The sequence below is a fragment of the Mesoplodon mirus genome (assembly GCF_964341445.2).
Source record: "Mesoplodon mirus genome assembly, chromosome: 9".
NCBI classification, from domain to species: domain Eukaryota; kingdom Metazoa; phylum Chordata; class Mammalia; order Artiodactyla; family Ziphiidae; genus Mesoplodon; species Mesoplodon mirus.
The window spans coordinates 115361521-115385709 of record NC_138985.1 but is presented as its reverse complement, the minus strand read 5'-3'; the positions used below and the strand labels follow the sequence as shown (position 1 = coordinate 115385709).

General features: G+C 49.0%; 2 protein-coding genes across 3 annotated transcripts in view; one reads left to right on the top strand and one right to left on the bottom strand.

Annotated features, from left to right (window-relative positions):
- The window catches only part of NCAPG2 (non-SMC condensin II complex subunit G2), a gene marked incomplete at its 3' end in the record, with an annotated part of 275587 nt that overhangs the window by 84370 nt on the left and 167028 nt on the right, over positions 1-24189 (top strand). The gene's annotated exons all lie outside the window — the stretch shown is intronic.
- The window catches only part of DYNC2I1 (dynein 2 intermediate chain 1), a 49772-nt gene that overhangs the window by 13740 nt on the left and 11843 nt on the right, over positions 1-24189 (bottom strand). For both annotated transcript variants that reach the window (XM_082632209.1, XM_082632210.1), the window contains exons 4-15: positions 22602-22693; positions 19683-19973; positions 15778-15833; positions 14059-14113; positions 11341-11406; positions 8735-8812; positions 7955-8174; positions 6466-6568; positions 5153-5282; positions 3394-3505; positions 2601-2692; positions 1211-1340 (exon numbers count right to left, since the gene is read on the bottom strand). In XM_082632209.1, coding sequence (XP_082488335.1) covers positions 1211-1340; positions 2601-2692; positions 3394-3505; positions 5153-5282; positions 6466-6568; positions 7955-8174; positions 8735-8812; positions 11341-11406; positions 14059-14113; positions 15778-15833; positions 19683-19973; positions 22602-22693 — 1425 coding nt within the window. The remainder of the gene's footprint in view (positions 1-1210; positions 1341-2600; positions 2693-3393; positions 3506-5152; positions 5283-6465; positions 6569-7954; positions 8175-8734; positions 8813-11340; positions 11407-14058; positions 14114-15777; positions 15834-19682; positions 19974-22601; positions 22694-24189) is intronic.

Here is a 24189-nt window from a genome sequence, read left to right as displayed (position 1 = left end):
GCCATCCCAATCTCCTCTCCCGTTACCTCAAAACTCACTTTACTAAAACAAAACACAAGAAAAACCTCCACTCTGCCCACACTCGGAACTAAGGGGCAAGTCCCAGACAACACCCGTGCGTCCTCTGTCTCTACCTAAGGGTTCTGGAACAAGCACGACCCGGGCCCCAGCCCCGGCTCTGTGAAGCCACCATCGCTTATCAGCTCCTGGAGGAAAGCACTGCTTTAATTCCTGTTTCTTGGGCTGCAGGGGGAGGTGGTGGTGTGGACAGCTGTATTTTGAATGCTATAGATGCAAGGATTTATTGTTTTTCTAACAGGATAACTCTTACCTTTTAAAAACAAAAATACCCTCAAACAACATGAGTTGGTTTTTTTTTTTTTTTTTTTTTGCGGTACGCGGGCCTCTCACTGTTGTGGCCTCTCCCATTGCGGAGCACAGGCTCTGGATGCGCAGGCTCAGCGGCCATGGCTCACGGGCCTAGCCGCTCCGCGGCATGTGGGATCCTCCCAGACCGGGGCACGAACCCGTGTCCCCTGCATCGGCAGGCGGGCTCTCAACCACTGCGCCACCCGGGAAGCCCAACATGAGTTTTTTAAATTAGCAATGCCATTTGTGCTAATGGTCAATGCAGAGGTATGGATACAAATCTAGATCTCTACAGCAGGCAGGATAGAGGAACTTCTAGAACAAGCGGCATCAATGCACCGGGTCATGCAGGCCCAGAAGCACCCGGCAGGGCTGACTGCGGGGCCCGTGCACTCCTTGCCCTTCTCCACGCAGACCAGGACCATGGTTGCCACCCAAGCCCTCACCAGCCACTTGTTTTAAAAGCAAGGAGGCGACCTGCTTAAGCAATTTACACTTGGTCATGCACACGCAGTTTGTTTTGTTTATGACCACATGCAGTTCCACTCCACCTGTGATGACACGGGCTTCACTTCGGTGAATTTCATGCTCTGTAACCACGGATCAACTTAAATCTAAGTCAGCGCTGGGCTCAGTTAACCACACGACTCCCACCTGGACGCTCCCTCACGCTGCTCCCCCCGTCCCTCTAGCCGTGAGTGCCCGTCATTCCTGTGACACACGCGCTCGAGTCTGTAGAAGCTGAACCTCCGCTCCCTGTTCGGTAATCCCCCTGCTAACACAGGGTGTAGCAGTAATGGTCACTGTCTCAACGTGAGTGTTTACTTTGAGGACCGCTTACTTTGAAGGAACGGCAAGCTGGTGTTCAGCTGCGCGGAGCTATCGCTGAAACGCAGGGTGCAGTCCTGCGCCCGGGGCGTGCAGCTCGGCTCTGACGCCACCCGATCCTCCTCAAGCAGAACCGCAATCACCTTTCAAAGACACACGAGCAGTCCTTCTTCAACACTCTCAAATGGACTCATTTTACAAGATAAAACAAAGCACTACCTGATCTTACCTGTTTCTTAAAATAACTGCCTAAGTCCAGGACATCAGTAAACGGACAGAAGGAAATTACTTTCTCCTTTCCGCACAATAATAGAAACTACCTGGTAAAGTTCCATTAATGTAAACTCCAGAGCCATTATTTAACACTGGATGTCATTTTTCATAGTAAACCTTTTGCTAAAATAACGGGAGTGGGGAAAGGGACCCTCCAGCTTTTCTAGAAGAAACAGGGGCATGGAAATGCCACCTACAGCACCACGTCCTGCTCACCGGGCTGCGGTAAGGACCCAGTGTGACAGCAAATCACCGTCACTGCCCTCATGGGTCGTGGGTCATGCTCAGGACGACAATGGGGAAGACAAAGGCGAGGTGGACTCAGGAGAGGCACCCGCTGAGAACAGACGGGACGGGGCGGGAGGCCCAGGGGTGAGATAAAGGTCTCTGACCCCCGGCCACCCCTGCTTCCTGCTCCAGCCCACCTTTCCTCCACGTCACCCGGCACCCGAGCGTGTGAACTCTCACTGAGAGTGGCTGACTTCACGTGCAAGCGTGTGAAAGCACGGTCGTATCTCGTAAAGCACAGACTCTCCGTAACACAGCTTGGAGACCACCACCAGGCGTCCAGCACGGGGCTGAGGACAGTCTCATTCTGAATCTACATGTCGGATTCATGTGTATTATACTTATCGGTGCTTTAGACTTGAATTCTGAGCTGACGTGGAAACAGCACGAGATAGTGAAGAAACACAAACGCCGACCTTACGCTGGATGTACTGAGAAACATTACTGATTCTGATTCTCTTCCTCCAGGGGCTCATACGGAAACACCCATGGCGGGACCAGGACGGTGACCGTGGTTTGCTTGACGTAATTGAGGGGTGCGTGGTGGGGCTCAAGAGGTGAAGGGCTGCAAGCCGGGACCTCTGAAGCACGCGGCGGCCACCTGCCGCCCCTCGACCTTTGTACGGACTTTGAAGATTTCCATAACCAGTTTTTAAAGTCATGAGTTTACTAGTTTCAAATACCCTAGATGTGTGCTCACCTTGCCGACTTTGTATGTCTGTTTTTTAGTCTATATTCATTTTAAAATGCAAGCAACCAACATTACAGTACAGAATCCAAACACACAGACAGTGCCTGCAGCCACAGAAGCTGCTGGGGTCCCTGCCCAGGGCAGAGCGCACCTGGCAAGCGGCCCGGAGGAAGCTGCACAGGCGGGGCGTGTTGACCTTCGGGATGACGGTGGCGGCATCAAGGGGGCCTCTCCGCTCACTCCCTGAAAAACAGTGCACATGAAACCAGCCAGCGCAACTCTCACGGTCACGGTCGCACACGTCAAAGGGCGTAGGAGCGAACCAGGAGCCCTGGAGGGGAAGCCAGGGGGTCCCATCTCATCCTCTAGATCTCCTCCTGATTTCTCAGAAGTCTGTAAACAGAATCCTACTTAAAGCATCAGTTTATTATGTATGTGTTACGTTTAAGTGTGTTATTTTCTTAGGATGAGACTTCCCTGAGGAAAGGGAGTAACAGAGGTAATTCCTCAGAATGAACAATCCACCAGTCAAGCAATATTTAGCACGTACGTAACCGAGGAGAACCCAAGGCAAGCACAACTCTGCATATTCCAGGGGCTTCCATCTGTCTTGATGTAACATACCTGGAAAATGTACTTAACGATGAAACTTCTCTAAGAATGAGAACAGACTACCCCACATGAAGAGCAGAGAGTGTTCTAGAAGCCCATCTGCAAAGCGCTGGTTTGGCGTGTGGGCTCTTTCCCCTCCGTTTAGGAACAAGTGTTGTGAACCCTGATCAGGGCCCAGCCCAGGCCTCCAGCTCCGCGCAGGTGCTAAGGGTGGTGTTTGGAAGAGCTCTGGTGTTTCCACAGTCACGTGGTGACAACCACACTCGAGACGGAGGAAAGAACAAGAAAGGGAGGAAACACAACTCCCAGGGTCGAGAGCAGAGGCTGGTTACCCCCAGACACGGCCGCGCCTTCCCCCGGGTGCTGGGTCCACACTTCCTGAGTCTCAACCTCTTCAGTCTGGACGTCCCTGTCCGCATTATCTTCATTATACTGAACATAAGCCTGAAAAACAAAGCTGGGCTGAATTAGCTTTGGATCTCAACCTCAGAGCCATTTCTCATTACTGAAAACAACTAACAATTTTTAAGTTAATGATAACAGTCTTCTAGTTTGTCAAAAGTAAGCATCATGGCATAAATAACCATCATGCAAAGACTGGTTGTGTCTTAAACGTTTGATAAATATGGGCCTAAATTTCAAAAGTGTTTTCAAAAAGTCACAACAAACAATTCAGCTCTGGTTTGAAAATACGATGACCTGGTCCACCAACACCCTATTCTCTTAGAACATAGCAGCTTTGCAAAACCAGACACAAATTTATTTATTTCAAAAATGTACATGCTTCAGTAAAGACAGTTTTGATACTAATAGCTTTAAGATGAGGAAAACAAGCAAAGAAGTTAGATAGTCTGCTCAAGGTCAGGGTGAGTCAGCTGCAAAGCCAGGGTTAAACAGTCAGCTTCTTAAATTTCCTCCTGTGACCTCCTCCCCAGTGAAAGATTACTGACTGATACATCCAAGAGCATGTTGATAGGTGCACCGTGGGGACAGAAGAAAAATGTCCCAGGAAATCCCTGACTCCAAGACTCCACCACGTTGGGATGTGGACTGTCATACAGTCAACAACTGGAAGTACTACAGGGAGAGACAGGGCTGTGTGGGACGTACTGTAGCAACCCTGGAGGCAGAGGACACTCAGTGTAAGTCATCAGGGAGGGCTCACCTAGTTGCCTAGAGGGCAGGACAAGGACAAAGAGCAACAGGCAGGTAGATGGCAGGAGAGGCTGGGTGGCCTAAGCCAGGTAATGGAGAAAAACAGGTAGATGACAAAGGGACCTGGCAAGAAGGATCCACAGGCAGGTGATAGGGGGGCCTGGGAAGGCAAGGGGGATCCACAGGCAGGTGTGGGGGAGCCTGGGAAGGTAAGGGGGATCCACAGGCAGGTGACGGGAAAGCCTGGGAAGGTAAGGGGTATCCACAGGCAGGTGTGGGGGAGCCTGGGAAGGCAAGGGGGATCCACAGGCAGGTGTGGGGGAGCCTGGGAAGGTAAGGGGGATCCACAGGGAGGTGACGGGGAAGCCTGGGAAGGTAAGGGGGATCCACAGGCAGGTAACGGGGAAGCCTGGGAAGGTAAGGGGGATCCACAGGCAGGTGTGGGGGAGCCTGGGAAGGCAAGGGGGATCCACAGGCAGGTGTGGGGGGCCTGGCACAGGAAGACCTTGAGAGGAGGGTGAGGAGAATGGAACAGGCAGGAGGGATATTGAGGTGAGCCCAGTGTCTTGGGATTTGGGAGGCACTCGGTCGCTGATCCTGGAGTCCCTACATGCAGGAACATATGTGCAGGACTCGGAGGCAGTGCAGGATGCTACAGCCCCACAGGAACCCAAGCAAGTGATCCGAGGTGACTTCCCGGTGACCTTCAGTAAACCCCCCCTACTTGGGGCTGTCCTCAGGGCTTGGGAGCGATCCACATCCGTGCCCAGGAGCCTCCAGGGCACCGAGGATGCTGGCACGACCTCCAGGTGACGAGCATGTGATGCCTGCGTCCCTCACAACCACTCCGAGGTTTAACGCCCAGAACAGGACACAAGCCACACAAACTCCTGCCAACGCACTGTACTCGCACTTGGTAGATAACCTTGTACTCACCTGCTTGGTGTTTTTTCTCCCAAAGTTTCTAATGTACATGTCATACTCGTTCACTGGTGGGAGGTCCAGGAGGGAGAAGGTGAAGGAGAAGTCCAGGTCGATAAGCCGGAGCAGCTTTGTGCTGCGTGTCCTGGAAACGAGATGACGTGACATCAACCACGTGCAAAGGGAAGAATGGGCCGGGGGAGGGAGCCTCAGGAGGAGCTGGCGGCTCCGGCCAAGGGGCTCGTGAAGCTCTGTCTAGGTGGGAGCCTGAGATACGAACAGTCACTAAGGTGGGAACTCACGCGTGGACAGCGAGGCCCCGGGGCTGAACCCCCAACTGCGCTGTCGGCACCCTCAGGCCCCCATCCCACCTGCCCGCCGCCCACCCTGCTCTGAGGGACGGAGCCCTGGCCACTTCCAAGGGACGCGTGCAGCCAGGTGGGCTCCTGTCCACCCTCACCCCCACCTTCATCTGATAAGACACTGGCAGAGCCGTGCTGCCGCAGAGGTTGACGGCCGTGAGACCCAGGGGAGGGAAAGCCCGCTCCGCCGGTGCGTCTCCCTGGCTGATCCCACTCTCTCTAAACCTACCGCGTCCATCCCAGATCTGGGTGGGCTCTTGCATCTACTCCCAGACTGTATTGGGTTTAGTACAGCAGACCACGGGCTGAGATTCTGTTCTCCACTTTCATGAATCTAGGAATTTTGCAAATTTCTGAGTTCACAGTCGTGCAAGCTTGGACTCTGACACCTGGTGGCCCTGGCTGCTCAAAGCTCACATCCACCTCCACCAGAGGCTAACCTGGAGCCTGCGCTTCATCGTCTACACGACTGGCCTGCGGCACCCACGGAGGACACTGACACAGGAGGCACAGCGCCCAGGCACCTGGCGGCAGAGCCAGTGTGGGACTCTTCACCCACGAATCCCCAGCTTCCTCACGCGAGAAACAGAGCGCTGGCCCTGAGTGACGCCAACCCAAGGGCAGGAGGGAGCAGCACCAGAGGCGCAGGCTGGGCCAGGCCGACCCTCTGCTCACGGGTTCCGGCCACCGGCCTCATGGGCCCCTGACTGTGACCCTGCCGCAGCCGTGACATGGGGGCTCCCAGGGCGCCCCAGAACTAACACCAATGCTAGGGCCGAGCTTGTCTACAGCACTGCACACCCGCACCAGGACACAACATCTGGACACAGGGAAACGGAGCACAATGAAATCATGTGCCTGAACGCCAGCAGTGAAAACAAAACAAGAGCTAATTTTTAAGGGCACGTTGAAGAAAAGTGTATTAAAACTCCCTAATTCCTTCTGCAAAGTTCCCAACACACCTACTTTTGCTTAAGGGCCTGAGTCCGACTCTTCTGGCGGCGTGAGGCTGTCGCAAAGTCCAGGAAAATCCCACAAGCAGGGGTTTCGGAGGGGGAAATGTCTGCAGCTGCACACACACAAAAAGTGTTTTCGTGACACTGAAACGTTTCTTCAAGCAAAAGAAATCAAGAGTAAACCAACTAGAAGCATGCAAACCAATTATGTCCAGTAAGGTCTTTACACATAACTAGTGTTAAACATCTTCTACAAGCATTCAAGAACCACTTCAGCTACCGTCATCTAAAACTCTCAGCAACAGAGCAACACTTCCTACACATGTGCCAATCACACTACGTTTAGAAATATTTAAGAATACACGGGTTTCCCTGGTGGCGCAGTGGTTGAGAGTCCGCCTGCCGATGCAGGAGGCACGGGTTCGTGCCTCGCTCCGGGAAGATCCCACATGCCGCGGAGCGGCTGGGCCCCTGAGCCATGGCTGCCGACCCTGCGTGTCTGGAGCCTGTGCTCCATAACGGGAGAGGCCACAGCAGGAGGCCACAGCAGTGAGAGGCCCGCGTACCAGAAAAAAAAAAAAAAAGAATACATATACAAGGCAGTCCTCCACTTCCGCCCCACTCTCCCCCTCCCCCTCCAAAAGGTGTGTCCTCTGGTAAGGGAGCTGAGACGTGAATGCACAAAACAACTGAAGAACAGAGACAGATGCAACTTAATGCTGGATCAGCCACTCACTGTGGCAGAGAGAAAACAGGCAGATGCGGGCAGGGGTTCATCAGTTCACAGGGTGCAGAGGTCGTTGGCCTGGTGACCCACCATCAACTGCCAAAAGCTCCCACCAGGACAGACAGCTCGGGCCCTCACCCTCCCATGCAGACAGCCTCCGTTGCCTCTCTCCCCCAGGGATTTCTGTGCTCCCCATGCAGACTGACCCCCATCTTTGTCTACACATTTATTTCAGTTGTATCTTAGTCTGTCTTCTCATTCCTCTTGGATACATGTTTGAACTCCTGCAAAGAGCGTGCCCTCTCCTGCCGTCTTACAGCTTTATCAGACCCGCCAGGCACAGCCGGATCCCAGCAGGGCACCGCCTGGAGGCCGCGAGCAGGGTGCTGACCGAGCGCCTCCTGTTTCTCATCCCTCAGGACACCTGGCACTCAGGACAGTCAGGAGCGTTTATGAAAAGAACTCTCCGACCCTTACAAGTAACCTGATCATACCCAGATGCCAAGAACTTTTGAGCAAAATACACTTCCAATCTCCTAAAGAAAATCGCCGGGAGAGGACAGCTCCCTAGGGAACAGACCCTGTGCCGCCACGCTGCCCCTGACACGCCCGGGCCTCCTGCCGACCCTCACGTTCCTCTGCCAGAAAAGCAGCAGCCTGTGCAGCTGACAGACGACACAGCGCAGGGAAGGAGCAGCGCTGAGCACCTGCCGGGCGCCGTCACGGAGCAGAAGGGCTGGGAGCGACGCGGGACCAGCACACACTCACATACCCGGCCCCGGCCCCCTGCCACGCTCCGTCCGGCCTTGCTTCTCAAACGGCTTCGAGGACAGCTTGCTGACCCGTTCGTTTTCTGCGTGGATGGCTTTCTGAATCTCCTGTATCTCCCTCCTTCTGGCCAGAGGAAGCTCCTCCGCCGTCTCTCCTGATTCAGGATCACGTGCAGCATCGTCATCGTCCCCGTCACAGACCTCAAAGTCATCCTCGTAGTCCTGCAAACAGTAGCAGACGCGCACAGGACAAAGCACACAGCTTACAGCCTGAAACAGAGGTGGTCCTCAGTGTGGCTCAGGGCGACTTCTACAGCTCACAGATTTCAACATCACTGAATCACAAATCTGTACAAACTGCTGCGTTTGTTTCTCTGCATCTGTATAAACTCTACAGAACTACGTACACTGAGAGCTCTGAAAGAACAATAATGTGCAAACGCCTCTGTGCTGAGAATGGGAGTGTATGTGCACATAAACATGTGTGCTACATGTATACTCCATGTAGACGTACACATATATATGAATACACACGTGCACATATACGTACACATTTGATTGCGTTTGATTGCGGTGCACTAACAATAGCTTAAATAGAAAAACCACTTAATTACATCACATTGGTCAGCAGTGGTAGACATATAGCAACCTCTTTATAGGTGCCAGACCTAAATCAAACAGCTATGGAGTATTGAGAGCAATAAAGAGAAAAACACTATTAAGTTACTGATTTTAGAACAAATTATCTTTAAGCTGAGAAAATTTTAAATTTTTATACCTACTTCAAAATCATCTTCAAAACTGGCTGCATATTCATCAGCTCCAGCATTTTCTAAGTCAAGGTCTTCCTTTTCAATTTCCTAGAGGTAGAAATCAAACATATAATTAAAATATTCAATCATAAGTTGACTCTTGCAAATAGGTTGGGAAAATACATGTTTTCTCAGATTCATTTGATGTTGCTAACTTTAAAATGCAAATATTTATAAAACTAACATAACCTAATTACAACTCTTAAAGAAATACCCTAACTTATAAGTATAGCCAGAAAGAGAAAACAGTGAACAATCATAATTTTTTCGGGAAACCTCTATAATTCTGATGGCTAAAGAAAAAAGGTGTGGTACTTCCCTGGTGGCGCAGTGGTTAAGAATCTGCCTGCCAATGAAGGGGACAAGGGTTCGAACCCTGGTCCGGGAAGATCCCACATGCTGCAGAGCGACTAAGCCCATGCGCCACAGCTACTGAGCCTGTGCTCCAGAGCACACGAGCCACAGCTACTGAAGTCCGTGCACCTAGAGCCCGTGCTCCACAAAAAGAGAAGCCACCGCAATGAGAAGCCCGTGCGCAGCAACGAAGACCCAACGCAGCCAAAAAAAAAACAAAAACGAAAACAAAAAACCAATGGAACGAAATTTTAAAAAGAGAAAAAGAGAGAAGGTATTATACAAATAACCCACAGACTGGCACTCAGCACTGCCTTCCCCACTGTGCCTCTCACCCACGATCACAGCCCGGCATCTGCAGTTAAGAACAGACACACGTGCTCAAGTACACGCCAGCCAGGTCCCGTGTGACCCACCACAGCTCCAGTGATCAGGACCAGCCCACAGCCCTGCCCCGCAAGCAGGCAGATGGGCTGTTCTGCCCCTGGCCCGGCCATCACTGACCACCGCCAGCCTCCGTTTCTCCCCTGAAGTCTGAGTAAGTCCTGCAGTGGACATGTGCTCAGTCGTGCTCTGCAGGTTTGGGGAGCTGCACGTGTCACCCTCAGACTGACCCAGTCTGGGTCTGAGGGATGAGGAAGAGGGTGCCGGGAAGACGGAGCAGAAAGACGTTCCAGGTCTCCAGGCCAGGAGGTGGCAGAAATGAAATACAGGTTCAGGAAACTCACACTTTCCCCCAAGGCTGTTCCTTCTCTTGTCCACCTCCGCTCCCCCTCACCCGATTTACTGGTGACAGGGCACCTCCACCACGCACAAGCCAACACACCAGGAGCCCGCCAGGACCCCGCTCTCCCCGCCCGCCAGCCGGCCCTCCGCCCCAACCCTGCCACCCACCAGCCTAGCCCCTACCGTCCCTGCCATGTCCCCTCTCGTGCCCTCGGAGTTCAGAGACAACCTTCTGAGCAGGAAATCTGATCACACCACACCTGCTTCATACCCACACAGCTCCCCAGCACCCGTGGTGGACACCCCAAGCACCACAAATTCAGTCACCGAAGGGGCTTCCATCTCCATCCTGGAGGAAGAAACAAAACATGCCTGGCGTCTGCAGGCAGGACAGACGTGGGGAGGTGAGACCCACCCGCAGGGCTGGTGCAGAGGTGGGCACTGCTGATCTGCCTAGGGGCAAGGAGACGACTCGCAGGCTTTCGGGTTTCAAACAGGATAGGTGTTGGGGATGGAGGGCAGAGGGTGAGCCTGGGGAGCGTGGACCATCCAGGAGGAGGGGCCGACAAGCTTGGAGCTCAGGAAGGAGGCGGGAAGGGCTTCATCTTCTCTCCAGAACCTAGTGCCCTGCTGTGTGGTGACCAGTGCCAGGAAGTCAGTGATCTGAGCCACAGAGAAGCCAGCTGAGCCTCAAAGTGGACATTCGGTTCTGACCCTGGGGATGAGGACATGGCCCTGCAGGCCCAGAGGACCAAAAAGCTGCCCCACGAGAAGGTGCTTTTGGCACATCGTCATACAAAGTCACCGTACGTTATGGTGAGTGACATGCCACGTGTACGGTACCAATAAACAGGACCCTGCTGATTGAGAAGAGAAACTAAGACAGACGTCACGCAGGAGTTTTAAGCAAAACTCACAGCATCGCAAGCTCACCGTGTGCCGACAACTCATCACTCGGCAAACACCCACGGCCTCACGGTGCCCAGGGCGCCCGTCAGGGGCAGACAGGAGGACGGTGCCAAGAAAGTGTTCCTCCACCTTCCACGGGGGCCCTGAGCAGACAGTCTTCTGCTTCACGCCCCAGTTTTGGAGAGAGTGCCTTGGCGTCACCAATGGCCTCTTACAGGAGGAGAGGGCCATTTCCTTTGCCTCTGGTTTGGCTTTTATTTCTGAAAATTATCTGCTACGTGGAATGTGTCTCACTGACGACGGCCTGAATTGTGTCTCTGTGATGCCTCTGTCCAGTTTCTTCCATTCTCCCCAGACCTGCTTTCAACGCACAGCAACAGCAAGAAGGCTGAGGACTCATCCAGCCCACGCTCCTCAGGAAGCCGCACACCCGAGGGCAGCGCGGGGTGAACACGCACCTCCCCCTCCGTCCTAACGTCCTGCTGCCTAAAAGGAGGAGGGGCCACCCCCAGAAAACACACCGCGAGAGCCGGGACACGAGTGACAGCGCGCTTTGGGACAGAAGCAGAGACACGTCCTCTCCTTACCAAGGCCTCTTCGCTCCCTTGCCTCCGGGCCAGCTTCCACGTCGAGGGGCCCTCTTCGCGGCCGTGCTGGGGGACAGAGCACAGCTGGTCAGCGTGGAGGGACGGAGGGGGGGTCCCAGGGCAGCCACAGGGCCCACCCCCCTCCCATGGGGACGCAGGTCCTGGCTCAGAGGGCCACTGGCGGTGTGACTTCACATAGGAACTCTGGGCCTCGGTTTTCTCTTCCAAGAAGTGGGGAGAACTGTGAACCTTCTTCCTTGTGCTAGTGAGGCGGCAGGTAAAACGGGAGAAACTGGCCATCCCGCTGTGGTCCCTGGCCCCGGGAAGGCACAGCTCTCAGACGTCACTACCCAAAACCATTTGGTGCAAAAGAGTGGGGAGTGCATGGCGTAACACCATGAAGAAAATGAGCAGTTTTCCACATGTCCAAACAATTATTCTGGCATATTGTGGGCTCTCCATAAACGCTGAAGCATGTTGATGCTATAAAATATATGACCCAATCATAAGCCAGAATGAGCTGCCAAGCATCTTCAGAATCACTTCTGGGCTCTCTTAGGGGGAAAGGACATCACATATTTTGCTCCTTCGGCAAAAAAAAGAATGTAAAATGTCTCATTCATAATTTTTTATATAGGTTACATGTTGAAAGAATAATATTTCAGAAATGTTGGATTATATGTGTTATTCAAATTTTGTGTTTCTTTTTTAAGGTGATTTACCAAAACTTTAAAATTACAAATGTGGCTCACATTGTAAGCCTAGTGAACAAGGCTAACACTTACCAAAAAAATTGGGAGACAGAGGAAAACATTAAAAACTATATATTTTCATCCAGTAATTCCAGTTCAAGAAATTTAGGGCTTCCCTGGTGGCCCAGTGGTTAAGAATCCGCCTGCCAATGCAGGGGACACGGGTTCGAGCCCCGGTCCGGGAAGATCCCACATGCCGCGGAGCAGCTAAGCCCGTGTGTCACAACTACTGAGCCTGTTCTCTACAGCCCGTGAGCCACAACTGCTGAGCCCATGTACCACAACTACTGAAGCCCGCGGGCCTAGCGCCCGTGCCCCGCAACAAGAGAAGCCACCGCAATGAGAAGCCTCCGCACCGCAACCAAGAGTAGCCCCTGCTCATCACAGCTAGAGAAAGCCCACGTGCAGCAACGAAGACCCAATGCGGCCAAAAATAAATAATAAAATAAAATACATAAAAGCCCTTCTCTAAAAAAAAAAAAAAAAAAGAAGAAAGAAAGAAAGAAATTTATCCTCGAAAAGTAGGAGGGAGATCTGCATCATTAGAACTGGAGGGGTTTCCACAACAAATTAGGAAAAACAGTATATGCTGCATGGGGTGTATGTGTATATAAAACACAAAAAAAGGCATTCAAATCCCCCAAATATATATATCAAAATAGGACTGTGAAAGATAATATAGAAAAAAAGATTATGTGGGAAGAATTATTTGTAAGGCTAACTTTTTTTTCTAAGGTGTGGCTACAGCTAGACAGTAAGGGATCCAACCACTGCCCAAAACTCAATGAATAAAACATCCTCACATCAAACAACACATGCTGCATGACCTGATTTATGAAAGATTGCTGTGCTTTTGTGTACGTATATGGAATAAAGACCTGTAAAGACATGGCACAAGATGCTAAGGACAGGTACCTCACAGGCCAGGGTTTCAGACAACTATCAGAGAAAGAAAATGATTATTCTTCACAAGTAACAGAAGCCAAAATCTGCTTGCCACATTATCTATAACAAAACAAAAACCTAGGAAGTGGTTTGATAATAATTTTAACACCATAGTATACAATTCTAGAGATACTAAATAATCATTATGAAGACTCTTCTGATGATAATTATGAAAGTGGTATAAAAGATGAAGACTGGGAGTTGTGGTGTCCTGAGTGACACCGTATCACCAACACGTGCTTCTCGAGTATACACACACGCACACGTGGTCCAGAACATGAAACTATTACACCTTATGACTTGCATGTGCTTCTCGAGTATACACACACGTGTGCACACACACGTGCTCGCACACCTAGTCCAGAACGTGAAACAACTACATAAGGAGCGGGGCAGTGAGGGCGTCAGTGATAATAACAAATGTTTGACAGAATTCGCCAGTGAGGTCATCTGAGCCTGGGTCGCTTTGTGGAGAGATTTTCTACACTAACACAATTTTGTTACTAACCACAGATCTACTCGGACTTTCTGTTTCTTCTTGAGGCAATTTCACCAATTTATATCTTCCAGGAATTTCCCTTTCATCTAAATTGTCTAATCTGTTAGCATGAAATGCTGTCATTCTATTAGTGAAAGTGGGTGCTAAAGTCTCAATCACTGTTGAATTTTCTATTTCTCCCTTTAATTCTGTCAGTTTTTGCTTCTCGTATTTTGTGTCTCTTTTGTGAGGTGCATGTTCATTTATAATTGTCACATATTCCTGCAAGCTAATTATTTTATTACTACCATACGTTCCTCCGCCTCTAGTCCAGCCTCTCAAGCTCTGTTACAGCTGCTGTTTGATGGTTTACCTTGTCCACCTTTTTACTTTTAACCCATTTGAGTCTTTTAATCTAAAATGTATCGTATGTGCCTCCTGGAATTGCCACTCAAATAAGCCATCTGCAAACAAGGCCCGCCTCGGGGTCTGAGTCCCAGGACCACGCCCACTGCATAACAGAATCAGTGTGAAGTGTCTTACCTTCCTTCTGGAGTCTTTATCTTTCCCATTATTCCTCTCTAAATTCTCTGCATGCCTAGGAAGCAAATATGATCAAAATCAAAATTAATTTTAAACGAAGACTTGAAAATTAAAACATTGACATCCCAGTGAAGGCTCAGCAATCGATGGGATTAAGAATGGCAATAGCTTGATGCTATATTAGAACTATGAATACTAAATCCTTTTCTAAACTATTTTTACTATTTCAGCAGTAGTACAAGATAGGAAATATCTTCAGTAGAGAGAGAAGAAACTATGTGGTTTAACAAACTTGTGTTTGTGTATGAATCTATATCCTTATAAGAGTTCTAGAATATTCCTGTAATTTTATTAGAGAATCTCCCAAATGTTATTTTGTGTTTAATATAATATTTGTATTTCCAAAAGAAAGATTTATCTTGAAATACGTTCTATTCTTTAATCATATTTTATATGTTTACCTGGGACCTAAAATAAAGGCTTTCAAAATTGCAAGTTGATTCTCAATTTTTGGAACTTACATTCATACCAATTCAATACAGCATATGTTTAAAAACATACAGAACGGGCCTCCCTGGTGGCGCAGTGGTTGAGAGTCCGCCTGCCGATGCAGGGGATACGGGTTCGTGCCCCGGTCTGGGAGGATCCCATATGCCGCAGAGCGGCTGGGCCCGTGAGCCACGGCCGCTGGGCCTGCGCATCCGGAGCCTGTGCTCCGCAACGGGAGAGGCCACAACAGTGAGAGGCCCGCATACCGCAAAAAGAAAAAAAAAAAAGAAAAAAAAAAAAAACATACAGAACCAAGCAAAAGCTTCACTGTGCATTCCAGCAGATCTGCAATATAAAATCCAGGGATCTGCACCCCCAGGTTTAAGTACTAACTTAGTTCAAACTTGTAAGAATTTGGGCAAGGCATTTAACCTGAGTCTTCCTAATCTGCGAAAAAGAATTACCAAATTGGGCCTCCCTGGTGGCGCAGTGGTTGAGAGTCCGCCTGCCGATGCAGGGGATACGGGTTCGTGCCCCGGTCTGGGAGGATCCCATATGCCGCGGAGCGGCTGGGCCCGTGAGCCATGGCCGCTGGGCCTGCGCGTCCGGAGCCTGTGCTCCGCAACGGGGGAGGCCACAACAGTGAGAGGCCCGCATACCGCAAAAAAAAAAAAAAAAAAAAGAATTACCAAATATAGTTGTCACAAAGAACAAATTATAACCCAGAGCTCATATATAAAATGAGGGTTTACACACAAACTCTAATCTGTAATCTTCATAAACTGCACAAAATAGGTATCATCCGAGCTTCACCAGAAAAGATGAGGCTCCAAAGGGCCACCCAACATCCCAGGGAAAATGCACATGTGCAGCGGCCAGGCCAACACCCTTGCCTTTGCCTGACTTGCAAACACTGGGCGGCGGGGGTCTGCGGGCGTGTCTGCGCTTAGCGTTTAGGGGATGTGAACCACAGGCCACCTGCAGACGCTCTCCCCTCGCAAAGCGGAGACTCCCAAGCTAATGATTCATTTATATAACAAGCTTCCAAGCTCCACGAGTACTCCAAAAATACAATTTAGAGGGCTTGCATTGAGAGTAAATGAGGTGTATCTATAATTTATTCTCACTTACTGGCCCTAATCAGGCCCAACAAGAAAAATTCATTTTGAAGCATTGTGTGAAAACTGTGTTGTAAACAGAATAATCAACCAAAGGACGAATATTCCTTACTGGCTTCCAGTCTCATCTCTCTTCGAACTTGCACCTTGATTTCTGCGTTCACCATTCTATCAAAAAAAATTCCATAACCATTAATTAGTATATCATAATGAATTAGCCATAATTAGTGAGCTCTGTAAAAGAAGTCATGGGCTCAAAATTTAACAACAGCATCGATGTTACAGGCATCTCTTAAAATAACCATTTTTACAACCTCTCTTTAGTAAATAAGAGACTTGACATAAGGGAGATGAATAAGGTACACCAAAAGGTGGTTATTTGTTACCTGAGTAATGTTACCTAAGTAAAAGAAACTTATACTTATCAACTTCACATAATTTTCAGAAAATCAAATGAGATCCTTACACGTTTTCAAACTATAAACTTTCAAAAACATATGGAACATGGCTATTTCACAAATCCATGCACCTATAGAAAAATATTTAAGTGACTTTCTCTTGAATTAAGTGAATTTTTAAAAACAAAATTAAAATCGACGTACAAAGGTAGGTCGTTTAAAAAGAGAGCCATCTGCTGAGTAAGCACTGGCCAGAAACACGCTTGGTGGGAGGGGCAGGCCACTCGGTGACAGGAGGGTGCGGGGAGGTGGCGCCACACCTCTCCCGGGCAGTGGGGCTCCAGTTGGGGGGGATCCATGAAAAGCAGAGTGGAGCGGAAGAAGGGCCCGCAAGCAGGGCAAGTTGCAAAGACACCTTAAAAAAGTTAAAACTATTCAAACACTTTCTGTGACCAATAAATTTTACTTCTAGGAAATTATTCCTAGAAAACAGTCAGACACGTATTAAGAGTTTCAATCTGTCATCACAGAATAATTTATAATATCAAAAAAATTACTGACCTTAATGTTCAATATCAGGTTACCTGTAAATAAATGAGGTTATGACCACAACAGAATACCAGACAGCTATTAAACGTTCCAGTGTTAAAAAAGTATTTCCCAGAATAAAAAGAAAAAAGAGTGTAATTCCAATTTTGCATTTTTAGAAAGCTCATTTATGTACAGGAAAAGGACTGCAACTAAATACACACATATTACAAAATGGATTATCTCTGAGTCTGGGGTCATGGGTAGTTTTTACTTTTTTATTCTTCCTGTATTAAAATAATCTTTCCAAAATCAATTAGAAAAAAGTATAATTGCATGTTTAACAGGAAGAACAGTCTGGCATCAGTCTATAAAATAGAGTGGAATGGAAAAAGAATGAAATCGGGAGTGCTAGGTAGGAAAAAATGACTTAATGACTATCTAGATATAAAAAAGGAGAAAAAGTAATCAGGTTAATTGTAAGAAATACATTTAAGTGAAAAAGGAGACCCAGCACTGGTGGGGCCTGGACCCAGGCTGCACATGGGCTCAGGTGACACAGCAGGGAGGGCCACCCCATCAGCACAATTCCTGGTTCCAGCTGTATGGGCTGGTGGGGAGGCTTCTGCGCTAGAAGCACACGTCCACAGAAACATGTGAAGTCACCTGCCCAGGAGCCCAGGAGCACAGCAGCACTCGAGGTTGAGGGGATGGCAGTGCCCCAGGTCATGCTGGATTCTTCCACTAAAGAAGTCATTCTTGGTCAGCAACCTCTAGAAGGCACTCTGTTGTATTTATTATACTTAATCACACCCTCTCCATCCCTAATCAAAAACTGCAGCAGGCACACATTAAAAGACACATGTAATGAAAGTAATGAATCAGAATCCATATAAAGTGAGCACTTGCTCAGGGGAGCACACATCCCCGGGAACAGTCCCCTTTTCCACCTGCTGTCCTGGCATCATTATTACCAGTGTTTCCCTGCACTTCATAGTCACCTCAGCGATAATTACACCAATCACCAGGCTAACACAGTAACTAAGCTGAAAAGTATATTTGGAGTACCTGAAAGCCAATACAAAGAAAATGCTAATTATACGATGCTCACCAATCACTCCTGACATTATTATATCACCTACTCATTTGTTTATTTCTTTATTGCATGGCTTCTTCAATGGAGTGCAAGCCCCATGGAAATAAGAACCTTTGTTTTGTTCACAGCTGTGTCCTTAGCACCTAGAACAGTGGCCGGCGCACAGCGGACCGTCAACAAATATGAACAAATTGGCTAAAAAGGAAGTTTGTCAACCGTCCTGGGACTAACATTATGTTAACCCTTATGTAAGGAGCACTGTTGAGGCATAGATTTTATAAAGAGGCAGAATAGTGTTCTTTGTGGGACCATCTCTTATATCCACCTTTAATGAAAGCCAAAGGTATACACATGACATGTCTAAGAAAGGTGTTTCTGTGGGGAATGAAGCATGTCATTTCTAGTAATTAAAGTTGATCAAGGGAATATAAAATAGGCAGGTTCAATAAAATGCTAGTGGTAGGATCTAGGTGGTGGAATTTCTGTCAACTCTGCTGGATGTTTGAAAATGTTCTTAATAAAATGTTGGGGGAAAACCCTGAAAAGGTTTTGATCTTTGAAAAGAGATGCAAAAGACAAGGGGAATAAACACCTGTCCACAAGGTTCTCGTGCTCAGTCACCGGCCCTCCGCCTGCTGACAAGGCAGTGGTGAGGAACACGAACACACCGTGTGGCTGATCCAAGGCAGGCCCGGGGCTCAGACCACGTGTGTGTGTACGTGTGACACACGGTGCTGTCCTAGAGCTGCTAAGAAGCACGACCCACGTCCTGGGCCAAAGGAGGGCAGTGGGCTGTGGGCAACACAGTGGGTTCTGGTCCCACTGCAAAGAAAGGTGTGGTAGAGGTACTGGGGCTGCAGGCGCAGGATCAACTGGGGGGGGTCATGAGGACAGGTAGCACCCACAGAGGGTTCTCGGGATCTCCTAACACAGATGTTCCTCCATAAAGACATTTTCGTGGACAAGCACTAGCCCATCCCAAGCCTCAGGCTTTGGATGAGCTGCCCACTCTCTGCTGCAGAGGCCTGGTGCTCACAGGGGACCACCAGGCTCTCATGGGGAGACCACCTGGCCCTCATGGGGGGACAGTTTCCATGTGGAAGGCAGCACCACCAGCAAATGGGGGGAATGGGGTCACGCCCACTTCAGTCCAGAAACACAGAGCAGCACAAAATGTACACACAAGAACAGATACACCAAAATGACTGCAGGAAAATATTAAGCAATTACAGCCATTATATGTGGAAGGGAAATCAGACCCTCTGCCATCAAAAGTTCTATTTTTGTGTTTTGTTTTTTTTGTAAACTTAAACTACCAATTCTGGTTGAAACATTTTGCTAAATTATTCCCTTAATTTCCACTTTAAAAAATATCAGTTTATTTTTTAATGTTAAATTTCAAAATGTTATGATAGATTTCTGAATATATGTTAAAATTACATTCACAGGGACCTCCCTGGTGGCACAGTGGTTAAGAATCTGCCTGCCAATGCAGGGGACACGGGTTCGAGCCCTGGCCTGGGAAGATCCCATACGCCGCGGAGCAACTAAGCCCGTGCGCCACAACTACTGAGCCTGTGCTTCAGAGCCGGCAAGCCACAACTACTGAGCCCACACGCCACAACTACTGAAGCCTGTGCACCTAGAGCCCATGCTCTGCAGCAAAGAGAAGTCACTGCAGTGAGAAGCCCGTGCACTGCAACGAAGAGTAGCTCCCACTCGCTGCAACTAGAGAAAGCCTGGGCACAGCAACGAAGACCCAATGCAGCCAAAAATAAATAAATAAATAAATTTATAAAAAATATATATATATTCACAATATAATCCAAAGCCTCCACTTCACACCTCCCAGAAGATCAGTAATCTCCGCACATTGATCACATAATACAGACCTGAATCACGTTTTCACCAAGGTCACTAGCTTTAGGCAACAAGCCCATCACCTGGCTGCGTCCAGATGTGCCTAAGGGGGCTGGACGTGTCGGGAAACGGTACCTTGGCCTCCCGCCTCCTGTGCTCCTTCCTGTCCACGCTGCTTCGGTGCTTCTCCTCGTCCACACGGAAGCCTTCTTTATGGCGCTTTTCTTTATGCCTTTCTTCCCCTTCCTTGTCAGAGAATGAATTGCTTTTTTCTTTTGAATAATTCTCTCTTTTCTCCCTTGTGCTGCTTTTTTCTCGATGTTTCTTTTCTCTGTCTGGTTCTTTCTGCTTCCTGTGTCGTCTTTCACCTTCTTCTTTATAGAGCCAATACTTGAGAGGATTGTCTTTGCTGTCACCATACTGCAACTTTGGATGTGACATTGAAAAACACATGAGCGTATAAAACAGACGCCTGCTGTCTTATATACACATTACAGCAAACACAGGGGAAGACACAGAGATCTCCCCTGGCTCTCGCTCCCCTGTCCTGCCACGGGCACCTTCCCATACTCACCTGGTGGCGGGAAAGGAAACCGTGCAGACCACACACACACACACACACACACACACTCACCTGGTGGCGGGAAAGGAAACCGTGCAGACCACACACACACACACACACACACACACACACACACGAGACAACAGACACCACAGCCAGCAGCCTCGCCCTAAGGAAGAGCATCGTCCCAATTCCTCCGCATGGCGGATACCCTTGCCCTTCCTGCCGCCCTCTCCTCGACTCCCCCGCGTCCTGAGCGCTACCAACACGCAAGGCCCTCCTGAGAGAGCCATGTGACTTGTCTGGAAGGACATCCGCTTCCGTGGGCGCACACTGCGCCTCTCTTCATGGCACACAGCTCACATGTCTTCCCCCACCCGCAGGGAGATGGTTCAGCCATCCCTGCATCCCCCAAGCCCCCAGGGATGTCCAGGGACCACAGGTGTCGAGGCCACAAGGCAGCGAGCTGCAAGCTTGTACAGTGGGTCATGAGCACCCGGTTCGGGGAGCATCACCACCATGTCTCAACTGGACCCAAACTGAACCGTCCTTCTCCGTTCACTCAGGGCCTCCTCAGCCTCTGCTCCCCGTGGTTCTGTCCCCTCCAGCCCCCACCTGCTCTGCTCATGGCCACCAGGATAACCTTCCCAAAGAGAAACATGGAGAAGCTCCTCAGGTGTGAAGTCAGATTCCTGCACACCCATCACAGACTGAATTCTAAGGGAATTAAAGATTTACCGTTAAAAAATTATGAGGACCCAGGGCTTCCCTGGTGGAGCAGTGGTTAAGAATCTGCCTGCCAATGCAGGGCACACGGGTTCGTGCCCCGGTCCGGGAGGATCCCACGTGCCGCGGAGCGGCTGGGCCCGTGCGCCATGGCCGCTGAGCCTGCGCGTCTGGAGCCTGTGCTCCGCACAGGAGAGGCCACAACAGTGAGAGGCCCGCGTACCGCAAAAAAAAAAAAAAAAATTATGAGGACCCAGACAGAACAAAACACAGGCGACTCCTTACATGACACGAGTGTGGGGAAGAGGGTTCCCCAAGCATCACAACAACGACAGAAATAAGGAAAGACAGACCTGACTACTTCATAACTTTAAACGTACTTATAAAAATAACGACTGCACAGAAAAACAAACAGAACACTGACATATATAACTAGCAGAGAGTTCACCTTTAAAGTACTCTTAAAGTTAACAATACACCCCACTAGACAAGTACGCAGACATACACAGGTAGCAACTAATAATAGGACAATAAACCCTTTTATAAAATGCCCTTTGGGGACTTCCCTGGTGGTCCAGTGGATAAGACTCTGTGCTCCCAATGCAGGGGGCCCAGGTTCGATCCCTGGTCGGGGAAATAGATCTCACATGCATGCCGCAACTAAGAGTTACATGCCACAACTAGGAGCCAGCGAGCCACAGCTAAGGAGCCTACCTGCCGCAACTAAGACCCAGCATAACCAAATAAATAAATAAATAAAAACAAGTATTTTTTAAAAATGCCCTCTGTTTCTGAATCAAATTAGCAAATGTTAAAAATTATGATAATGCCCAGTTGCTGCTTAGGACATGGGGAATCACACTCTGATGATATGAATAATTACAGCCTAATGTAAAACAAATGGGGTAACACTTACTTTGATCTAGCAAGTTCACTTCCAGAAATTAATCATAAGGAAATAATTGTGAATAAATGCAAAAAGTTTACACCATGGATGTCTTTACAATACAAAAAAAAAAAACTTAGAAGCAACATAAGTATCCAAAAAAAAAGCAGATGTGTCCAGAAAACATCAATGAATACTGTATTATGCAGCCATTAAAATACTATAGACAGGGCTTCCCTGGTGGCGCCAATGGTTGAGAGTCTGCCTGCCAATGCAGGGGACACGGGTTCGTGCCCCGGTCCAGGAAGAATCCACATACCGCGGAGTGGCTGGGCCCGTGAGCCACGGCCGCTGAGCCTGCACATCTGGAGCCTGTGCTCCGCAACAGGAGAGGCCACAACAGTGAGAGGCCCACATACCGCAAAAAAAAAAAAAAAAAAAAAAAAAATACTATAGACAGATATGATAGCTTAGAAAAAATGTTCAAAATGTATTAAACAGTTATAAAACAGTAAAAACAGTTATAAAACAGTAAAAATCCAACTTAAGAAAATAAAGTTTCTATGTACATATCCAAACACATACACATATATGAATATATGTACATAAACCTATAGGATATATATCTAAACATTATCAGTAATTATCTCTGTTTTTTATTTTTTCTCTTATTATTATTTGCATTTCGTAAATTTTCCAAGATAACCAAGGTTTACTCTTGGAATCGGAGAAACATAATTGCCTGTGAGAACTTAGTGCCTGAGAACTGTCTTAGGTCTTAGATTCCGTTTTACACTATTTTCCAGAAGCTCTCTAACACCCCTGCCTGAGCGCCCTGGGCTTTGCAGCTGGAGCCCCTCCCAGGCCTCGTCCTGCATACCTTTCTTTCTCGGTATCTTCTTTCTCTCTCCTCATCTCCTCTCTCGGAGTCTTCATCTCTCCGTTCCCCCTCTGCAATTCTTGCTTTACTTACTACAAAAATAAAATGGACTTTTAACATTCTCAAACTTTAGCACATCAAAAATATCTTCTAACATCCTGCTGCAGTCTTTACTGTAGATATCACACAATAACACATATGAAAACATATTCTTTAATTAAAACACATTCTCCAATGTCAAGAATGGAAATTTCTAGAATCTAAACTTAAAATGGAATAAACAAGAAGGAAACCTGGAAAGCATGTCAGAGGAACACCTGGGAACCCGAGAGGGGCCCCAGTCCAAACACAGGCCTTTGGAGCTCCTGCCCTGGGCTGAGATGCTCAGGGAAGCAAAGTCCAGTCCAGCTGGGCAGACTGCTTCATTCATCTGCAGGGAAAAGTCGGCTTCGGATGCCTGGGGGACTGCCCCCTGCCCCGGGTCTCCCACAGCCCCGTTGCCTGGGGCACATGGATGCAGGAGGTCCTGTGATGCAGGTGGGTGCACCCACCCCACCCCATGATCTCTCCCTGCCACGGGGGAACCCAATAGAGCCACCTCAGTCACTGGTGACTCCTGCAGCCCCGTTCAGTAGTGAAAAACTAGACTTCCACTTTTGAATTTGTACCAAGTTATTAGGCTTAAAACTAAAAGAATCCACATTTTTAAAGGTGAGGACAAAATTCAACATACAGAGATCATCAAAACAAAGTTCATTCACTCCAAAAGTATTCACCAAACCTGACCACTTTCTAGGAGCCTGGGGTACAAGAGATCAAAACAACTGGTGGGGGTCCCCTGGGGGGACACAGGAGTGAAGGTGGAAGAGAAAGAGGGGGGGTCAGGATGGTCCCCAGGATTTCTGACCTAAGGAAGGAAGGGAGGGCCCCGGGGATCCAGGGGAGACACAGAGGAGACGAGGGAAGAGGCACGAAAACAACCAGGGGAGGAGGGAGGACCGTCAGAGTCTAGTTGTACAATGAGTCTCTCCAGAGCAGCACACTCAACACTGCACTGAAAAACCAGATCAGGCAGCAGACCAAAGGACTGATCTGAAACCAAAACAGACTGTATTACTAAAAAGTACCAGGCTTCCCTGGGGGCACAGTGGTTAGGAGTCCACCTGCCAGTGCAGGGGACACAGGTTCGAGCCCTGGTCCAGGAAGATCCCACATGCCATGGAGCAACTAAGCCTGTGCACCACAACTATTGAGCCTGTGCTCTAGAGCCTGCGAGCCACAACTACTGAGCCCGTGCATCACAACTACTGAGCCCACGTGCCACAGCTACTGAAGCCCGCACGCCTAGAGCCCGCGTGCCGCAACTACTGAGCCCACGAGCCACAATTACTGAGCCCGTGTGCCACAACTACTGAGCCCGCATGCCACAACTACTGAAGCCCATGTACCACAACTACTGAGCCCACACGCCACAGCTACTGAGCCCGCGTGCCACAGCTACTGAAGCCCACACGCCTAGAGCCCGCGTGCCGCAACTACTGAGCCCACGAGCCACAATTACTGAGCCCGTGTGCCACAGCTACTGAGC